The 9,070-nt window shown below is 60.3% G+C and overlaps 1 protein-coding gene across 1 annotated transcript in view; it reads right to left on the bottom strand.

The window, feature by feature from the left end:
• The window catches only part of APOLTP (apolipoprotein lipid transfer particle homolog), a 136,373-nt gene that overhangs the window by 13,482 nt on the left and 113,821 nt on the right, over positions 1–9,070 (bottom strand). Inside the window, exons 57-63 of the mRNA XM_087417807.1 lie at positions 6,540–6,708; positions 5,948–6,132; positions 5,631–5,723; positions 5,247–5,454; positions 3,597–3,781; positions 3,417–3,514; positions 392–576 (exon numbers count right to left, since the gene is read on the bottom strand). Of these exons, the coding sequence (XP_087273933.1) occupies positions 392–576; positions 3,417–3,514; positions 3,597–3,781; positions 5,247–5,454; positions 5,631–5,723; positions 5,948–6,132; positions 6,540–6,708 (1,123 nt within the window). The remainder of the gene's footprint in view (positions 1–391; positions 577–3,416; positions 3,515–3,596; positions 3,782–5,246; positions 5,455–5,630; positions 5,724–5,947; positions 6,133–6,539; positions 6,709–9,070) is intronic.

A 9,070-nucleotide genomic window follows, 5' to 3' on the forward strand; every position in this document is an offset into this window, starting at 1 on the left:
TGGCTGCAGCCCTGCCCGACCCCGAGTCTGGACTCAATTAGCGGCCTTCCGGCTGCAACTGGAGGTCGCCTTTTGCTTCTCTGGCAGGGTCCACAGGGAGGAGCTGGCCCGGAGCCCTTAGCCACTCGCCACGCCTCTGTGCTGGGCCCCAGGCTCGGGCTGTTTTTTCTGGACAGAAGCCCGGAGCTGTAGCCCAGCCCTCCTTCTCCATGACCTTGGGCAGTCCAGTGACCTCTGGGCTCAGCCTGGGACCCAACGGGCCCAGCCCTGCAATGCTAGGGCTCCCCGCGCCCCCCGGGAGCAGGTCCGCTCTCCGTCTGCCCTTGCAAGTTCCTGCTGTCACCTCCCCAGGGCAGAGGGGTCCTGGGGAGGAGGGTGGCGCAGGACTCACACCCAGGGGGGCCCTCCAGGAGGCGGCTCTGGAGCCGGTAGTACTCCGCCAGCACGCTGGTCCCGTACAGCTCTCGGAGCGGCCGCAGCAGCCTCTCCTCCACCAGGTAGCTGGTCACCCGGGCCACGTCCAGGGGCTCGTCCCCCGCAGGCGGCAGCGGCAGCGTCACCACCACTGAGCAGTTCCTGGAGGGAGGGAGCTGGCTTTGTTCGGGAAGTAGCATGAGGAGGTGGAGGAGGACGGGGCCGGCAGGAGAGGCTGGGGGTGGAAACAGCTGTCCTATGTTAAGGACGCAGGTTCCGATCTTGTGCCAGGGGCCTGAACGTGTGTGCTGCCCCCCAGGGACCTTGGGTCAGCGTGAGGGCAGGGCCCACACCTGGGCTCCAAGAGGTGGGACTGACTGGGCTGTCAGGGCATTGGCAGAAACAGGAGGTCGGAGCCACAGAGAACCTTGGGCGGGAGGTCTTGGGAATTCTACACTTGAGGATTCTGGAACTTTCTCAGGATGTAGAACAGGGGGTCAAGTCAACCTTGCGGGATCTGCAGGAGCAGAGAGCCCTCAGCCCCCCTTGGAGTTGTAGGGGGACAAGGAATACTTCACACCCTCCGCTGTAGGTGGGCCAGTGAGGAGGGCAGGAGATACTGACCTTCCCTCAAGAAGCCCAGGGAACCCGCAGTTCGGGGCAGGAAGTGGTCTGTGTCCCTTTTATGGCACCAGCATCCAGTGGTGCCCCTTTGCGGGGAGATCCCCGGTGACGGAGTCCCACACTCTCACCAGGCGGCCCCTTCCCTTTTCAAATGGCCCTGGCTGGTACCTCATTCTCCGTCCCAGCCAAACCCTGCCTTGTCTGCAGCTTCCCCTCATCAGCCTCTGTTCTGACAGCACCAAGAGCCCCGTCAGCACGAGCCCCCACGACGGGGCAGGAACTCCACACGTACCTCTTACATAGCGGGAGGGGAAACTGAGGCACATAGAGCCGATCCAGGGCTGCCCTAGACAGCCGGATTCAGGCCCAAGCTTCCCCCTGCCCCATGCTCTGTGCGGCGGCCAGCTGTGGGAGGAGGGAGCCGCCCCCAATCCAGGCCCTGTTCCTGGCGGGCCACCTGCTTGTGAGGGGCCGGGGTGCGGGCTCCCCAGGCCCCACCCTGTCGCTGAGGCTGGCTCTGCTGCTCCTTCAGGGCCTGTGACTTCTCCTCTGACGACTCTCAAACCGCTCTATGGCCCAGCCTCAGAAGGTCAGCTGCCTCGTGGGCATCTTCAGTCATGAGTCCTGACGGCCTCTCAGACTCAACGTGTCCAGAAAGGATCTCCTGACCATCCTACGCCCAGCATAGGAGGCTGAACAACGGCCCCCAAAGACGTCCAAGTCCCTGGAACCTAGGGCCACCTTACCTTATATGGCCAAAGGGACTTTGCAGATGTGACTACGCTAAGGATTTTGAGGTGGATTACCCAAGTGGGCCAATTAATCACAAGGGACCGCAGAAGCAGGAGGCAGAAGGTTCAGAGTCAGAGAAGCACTAAGGACAAAAGTCAGAGAGGAGAGGATGCTACGCTGCTGGCTTTGAAGACAGAGGAAGGGGCCACCAGCTGAGGGATGCAGGTGGCCCCCAGAAGCCAGGAGAGAGAGATACGGAATGGGTTCTCCCCTAGGGCCTCCAGGAGGAACCAGCCCTGCCCACACCTTGACTTGGACCCATTGAAACTCATTTTGGACTTCTGACCTCCAGAACTATCTGAGAATAAATCTGTATTGTTTTAAGCCACTAAATTTGTGGTAATTTGCTACAGCAGCAACAGGAAACTAATAAAGGCCCAATCTGCTCCCCGTGCCCCAGTCATCCCCCATGGCTCCATAAACAGACCCTCCATCCTTCCAGTTGTCAAGGCCAAAAATCCTTGGCGTCCTCCCCGGTTCCTCTGTCACCCCCACATCAATCCGTCAGCAAATCCTAGAGGCTTGACCTTAACCCACCCAGAATCTGACCACCTTGCACCCCCTCCACGGCCACCATTGCTGGGTGGAGCCACCCTCCCAGCTCGCCTGGACCACTCTAAACGGGATCCCTGCTTCTCTCCACCCACCTCCAGTCTTTATTCTCAACCCCGGGGCCAGAGGGATCTTCTCAGATGAAAGGTAGGTCATGTTCTTCCTCAGCTCAAACCTTCTGTGCGTTCCCATTTCAGAGTAGAAGCCAAAGTCCTCACAAGGGCCCCCGGCCACCTGGAACCCCCTTACCTCTCAGACACCCCCACCCTTCCTCTTGCCCCCTCCAAGCAGGCCAGGTGCATTCCCACCCCCGGGCCTTTGCACCGGCTGTGCCCTCCGCATGGAACTTTCTTCCCATGAGGTCCACATGGCTCGCTCCCTCACCTCCTTCAAGCACTCGCTCAAATGCTACCTTCTCGCTGAAGCCGACCATGGCCGTGCTGTTTAAAATGCCCGCCTGACCCACTTGTCTGCCTTAGTTTTTTCCGTAGGCTTTGCCACCTAACATTAATCACAAGTTGGTAAACCGGTCCACGGGCCAACTTCCGCCTGTGTCCTGTTTTTGGACAGCCTGCAAGCTTAGAATTGTTTTTACTTGTTTAAGCGTTTATTAAAAAACCAAGACCGAAAAATACTTGACAGACCATCTGGCGTTCAAAGCCTGAACACTATTCTCAGGCCCTTTACAGGAAAGGTTTGCCGACCGCTGGTGTAGATAACCTACTTATTGTGTTTAGTGACCACCCCCCCACTGTGGCCCCCACCCCCAGGAAACTGTGGCCTTCATGAGGACAAGGATCTGTCTCATTCACGGCTACATCTATAGCACCTAAAACAGTGCCTGCTCAGAGAAAGTGCTCGTAAAGCATCTATGCAGTGAAGAATAAGCCTCAGTTTCCTCATCTATAAAGCGGGGACTGAAATGTCTACGCAGCAGGGTTGTCGTAAGGAGTAAGTGAGATCGCAGTGTTAACGCATCCAGCACAGCTCCTGGCATGGGGCAGGGATGCAGGGAACCACAGAGCCCCAGGTACCTGGCTGAGAAGCTGTACAGGCCCAGCAAGGGTTTGCAGAGCCTCCTCAGTGCCCGTGACAAGGTGGCTTCGGCCCAAGACTGCATCTGGGGGGCGGCCTGGAGAGGGAGGGGGCAGTGAGCGCCGTCAGGGCCATCTCTGCCTGGGGGGCCCACGTCCCACCCCCTTGCTCCTCCTCACCAGCTCCAGGGTGCCCCTTGTGGCCTCCAGGGCCGCCCTGATGGGTCTCAGCCCCCAGGCCCCCGGCATCTGGGACACCCAGGCCTGCAGCCGCTGCAAGGCCTCCTCGGCCCGCTCCCGCCACACCTCATCCAGGGGCCGCAGTGTCACCTCCAAGTAGGCGTCCTTCAGGGTGGCCAGGGGCCCTGCAACAGGCAGCCACCCCCCATTGTGAGGCCTCTGGGTTCCTGGCTGCAGGCAGGATGCCACTGCCCACATCCCAGGCCCAGGGAGGGAAACCAGACCCCTGACGTCTAAGGTCTGTTCCCTGGAGTGAGGAGGCGGCACTACAGACTGTGCACTAAAGAGTCAGCCTGGGGCCGGCCCCGTGGCTTAGCGGTTAAGTGCGTGCGCTGCGATGCAGGCTGCCCGGGTTCGGATCCCGGGCGCACACAGACGCACTGCTTCTCCGGCCATGCTGAGGCCGCGTCCCACATACAGCAACTAGAAGAATGTGCAACTATGACTTACAACTATCGCTTGGGGCTTTAGGGGAAAAATAAATAAATTAAAAAAAAAAATTAAAAAAAAAAAAAAAAAAAGAGTCAGCCTGGCGCGCCTGAGACCTCCCCTCTGAAAGGCCGGCTCACAAGGTCCGCCCTTGGCTGGTGTCTGAGAACCAGGATCTCGGGAGGGTTCCCACCATCCCAGACCTGATACGAGGGCCTCACTGTGCAAACGGTGTGGTTTACACTGAACAGCCCTCTCCTTCTGCGAGTCTGGAAGGTTGGTGTGTGCCAGCAGAAGCTGTCCACGTGACCAGCCCCCCAAAAATCCCTGGACTCAGGGTCTCTAACGAGCTCCCCGGTGGACAACGTTTGACACGTGTGGTCACAATTCGAAGCTGGGAGCATTGGGGGCGTCTGTGTGCCCCCACCGGAGGAGGCCTGGCCACTTGTCCTGGTCTCCCTCCGACGTCCCCCTGCACCTTTCCCCTCGGCTCATCACGCGCCGTCCCCTCTCGCTGTAACAAATCCCAGCCATGAGTGCGGTACATGCTGAGACGGTCAGTCCCAGCGAGTCACGGACCTGGGGGTGGCCCTGGGCGCTCGGACACAGAGACATAAGCCCAGGTGGCAGAACACTTAACAGACAAAGAGATGCCCGGCCTGGTGCTGGGCCAGCGGTCAGCCTTGCGCTCCTGGACCGTGGAGGCCAGAGGTCCCAGCGCCGCCAGGAGGGTGCCCAGGGCAGCAGCTATTCAGTGGCCAGGACAGAAGCTGCACAGTGCTTATCACAGAACCAAAAACAGGCCCTGGAATCCTACGGCCGCGGGCCTCACAGAAATAAAGCAGTATATCCAACAGAAATCAGGCGGGGACTGAAGAAATTTGGGCAGCAGTCCCAAAAGAAATAAGGCAGCGGGGATAACGGACATTAGCTTGGAGACCTGTGGGACTGGAGACAGCAGACTGAGAGAATATGAAGGCTGTAGCTCCATGAGAAATAAGGCGGGAGGCTCAAGATGAAGTTGGGCTACAGGTCCACCGGAAATCCGGTGGCCTTTCTGATTGAGACAGCGCCCAGGCCAAGCGTGAGGGCCTGGGCTTGGGGGCCCCAGGGTTGGGCGTGGATCCGGGTGCAGGGTTGCACCCTCGCTCCTGCACTCACGTTCCAGCTCCTTCCGCAGCTGCTCCAGCCCCGCCTGCAGCCTCTCCAGGTAGAGCAGCGAGTGGTGTGTCAGCGCCTGCCTGGCCTGGCTGCTCCGGCCCCAGAGCACAGCCACCGCCCGGCCACTCGCCTGCACGGCCCCCAGCGCTGCCTGCGACAGCTGCAGCAGGGGGCCCGCCAGGCCGTCCAGGGGGCCCGCTGGCTGCACCTGGGCAGGGATGTTGAGGCAGGATCCATGTGAGGGTCTGGGGCACAGAGCACTCCAGAGACCCTCACGCCTGGTGAGCAGGGGGCACAGGACGGGCCAGAGGGGCGTCCCCACACAGAGCCCCCCTCCTCCCATTCTCCAAGTGCGCCCCCGACACCCCAACGCAGTCTACCCACCAGGCGCTGGAACCTTCTCACGTAGGAGTCCAAGCCTCGGATCTTCTCCTCCAGCCGGGCTTGTAGCTGGGACCCAATGGCTGCGACCCTGGACTGTGGACACAGAGGGACAGGCTGGGGCTCCAGCGGGGCCCCGCAGGAGTGAGGGGACGGAAGGTTCTCAGTGCCAGCAGCAGGGCCCGAGGGTGTGCTTGCCACACCGTGGGCTGCCTGCTCTGATGTTTTGGGCAGTGCTGGACCCAAAGGGTTCAGGACTCCTGGTGCTGTGGCCGTTGCCCCAGGGAGAACTGCAGCCCCCCCCCGCCCTGCCCTCTCACCTCCACGCGGCCCAGCAGGGTCCCCGCGCAGCCGTGCGCCATCAGGCAGAGGCTCTGGTTGGTGGCCTGCAGGGTCAGGCGTCCCAGGGGCTGGCCAGGCTGCCCGCCCACCCAGAGCAGGACCTCGGCCTCGGCCGCCCGCCTGTGGGCACACGCCCGCAGCACCACGCTCTCCTCTTGGCTCCCTGGGGCCAGGAAGGGACCTGCTGTTGCACCCATGACTCGTCCACCTGCCTCCCTGCTGCCTGCTCCTCCTCCACTCCACAGCCTTCTGTAGCTCCCCGTCACCCACAGGCCCTAGCAAATCAACCAAATCAACCTCTTCACTCCCCTGAAGCCTGGTCTTCTCCCCGTCCCCAGCCCATACCCACCTCCAGTCCCTCCATCCGGACCCTTCCCCCAGCCTCTCCTGAAGCCACAGTCAATACAGGTGGCCACGGGGAGCTCTTCGTCGCCTCCAAGGTGGGGGCCACAAAGTCCTAACCAGGTTTCCTTTGACTTCTGACCTCCCGACACCCCGATCTCTGTCCTCTTTTGGGTGAAGTTGGGGCCCTGCCCAGCCCGCTGAGCCACACCCGGTGCCTGCTCTCACCTTCCTCATGCGCCACAGACGCCTGGAGGCAGTTCGGGGCCCGGGACACGGACAGCCTCACCTTCTCGTCCCCGTCGTCCACCTCTCCCTCCAGCTGAACCAGGCTTTGCGAGGCCGAGGTGGAGACCCGGCCCAGCAGGCCAAGCCGCTGAGCCCTGGGGCCGAGGAGCTGGGAGGGGCGGGCAGAGGCCTGAGTGGGGCCTGGTCCCTGCCCCTGCCCCTGTCCCCTGCTGGCCCCAGGCCTGGGGGGGAGAGGCAATGCCCGCCCCCACCCCACGTCTCCAGGGGCACTGGGACCCCCCACCCCACACCTGTCACAGGGCTCAGCATCCCTACCAACTGCACAAAGTGCTTATTAAAATCCGCACCTGGGGGCCTAACAACCCAGTGGCACTGCCATCTGAGTGTCTTAAAAATCCCAGATGCCCAGGCCTCACCCCAGGGGTTCTGACTTAACTGACCTGGGGGCCTGGGCACTGGCATTTTCACATCCCCAGGGCTCAGGGGTTTCTACCTGCAGGCCAGGTTTTCTGTATTTGCATGAGAACCACCGCAAACGTCTCAGCAAGTTCAAGGAGACATCATGGGTGGCCCCTGGCATAAAGCCTGGACGCTCAGCAATTTATCCCAATCCTTACAGGCACCGAGTCTTGGTGGGGGAACACGGGACAGGTGAGTTTCAAAGGCGGGGCAAAGGCAGGAAAGGCTTCAGAGGCCCTAAGAGAAGGAACCTTGGAGAGACCCCGCAGGAAGGAGGCCAATGGGCTGATCAAGAAGCAACTGGGGGGAGGGGAGCCACCTCTGGCCTGGACTCAGCTGCCCTGTATTCTAGTCCAGACCCTGCAACTAACAACCTTGAATCAGTGTGTTACCCTCTCTGGGCTTCAGTTTCAAAATCTATAAAATGATGTACAACAGTGGTTCTCAAAATTTATTCAGAATCAGAATTCCTATGTGTGTGTTTGTGTGTGTGTGTGTGTGTGTGTGTGTGTGTGTGAGGTGTGCTATGGGTTCAGTTGTGTTCCTCAAAAGACAGACTGAAGTTCTAACCCCTGGTACCTGTGAATGTGACATTATTTGGAAATAGGGTCTTTGCAGATGTAATAAAGTTAAGATGTGGTCATCCTGGGTTAGGGCGAGAACCACCCACAAATGTCTCAGCAAGTTCAAGGAGACATCGTGGGTGGCTCCTGGCATAAAGCCCATCCCTGAGCAGTTTATCCCAATCCTTGCAGGCACCCAGCCTTAGGGGTGGCCGGAAGGTGGGGCAAGGGGGGTGGGCCTCAATCCAATGACTAATATCCTTATAAGACAGCCATGCGAAGACAGAGGCAGAGACTGGAATAATGCAGCCACAACCCAGGACTGCCGGCAGCCGCCAGAAACTAGAGGAGGCAAGGAAGGATTCTTCCCTAGAGCTCCTGGAGCGGGCACGGCCCTGCTGCCACCGTGGTTTTAGACTTCTGGCCTCCAGAACTGCAGAAGAAGAAATTCCCGTGGTGTTAAGCGCCGAGTTGGGGGTGATTGTTACGGCAGCCCTAGGAACCTCACCAGGGTGCTCGCTAACGTGCAGGCTCCAGGCTCCTTCCCGAGATGTCCGAGTGGGTGGGTGGGGTGGAGCCCAGGAATCCATAGATTTCACAGCACCCAAGGGAGCCTGACAGGGGCGTCTGCAGCCCACACCTGGGGGCTCTGTCCTGGGTGGCCACCTGTGTCTGAGCAGTGCCCTCGTCGCTGTCACCGAATGGCGAGGGCCCCGCTGGCTGGCCGCTGTGCAGCCTGGATGAGTTCCTCACCTCCCCAAATCTGTCCCTCCTCTGCACACGGGCTACTAGGTTGGCATGAGGACCAAACCAGGCTGGACAGGCCTCTGTCAACTCCACGGACCCCAAAATGGGGCAAGAGAGGGGGTGGGCAAGTGAGAAGGGGTCAGACCAGCCGCCCACACGCTCGGGATGGAAGCAGGCGGAACGGCCACTCCCTGACCACCCACTGCGTGCTGGGCCCCACGGGGCTCGCGCCTAGGCCTCCTGTTCTGGGGAGACAGCCCTTGGGGCACTGGGATTACAGATGTGGGGAGGCTGGGCTGGGGGCCTGGCTGGCAAATGGGGAAAGGAGAGTCAGCCCTGGAGAACCTCGGAAAGAAAGGGTCTTTTAAAACTGCCACGGCCACTGGGCTGGGAGAAGGGCTGAGTGAGCTCCAGACTCTGGACGGAAACACGCATCTCACAAGCACCTATTGTGTGCGTATGCCGTGCAAACACTGTCTCTTTTTCCTCCCAACTCTGCAAAGGAGGTGAGATTTGTTCCCATTTGACAGAGGAGAAGACTGAGGCTTGGAGAAGGAAAGTCACAAGTGAAGGTCACCCAGCCAGGGAGACAGGTGGGCTGACGGCAACACTGATGGAGCACCTACTGCATGCCTGTGCTGTGTGGGCAGAGGTGCCCAGACCCCCACCAGCCTGATCCTCACTTACACTTGGTCCCTGCCCATGATCACTTGGCCAGATGGCAGCAGAGCAGGCACGGAA

The sequence above is a fragment of the Ceratotherium simum genome, chromosome 26 (genome assembly GCF_057802395.1).
Source record: "Ceratotherium simum simum isolate JZ-2026a chromosome 26, ASM5780239v1, whole genome shotgun sequence".
Classification (NCBI taxonomy): Eukaryota; Metazoa; Chordata; class Mammalia; order Perissodactyla; family Rhinocerotidae; genus Ceratotherium; species Ceratotherium simum.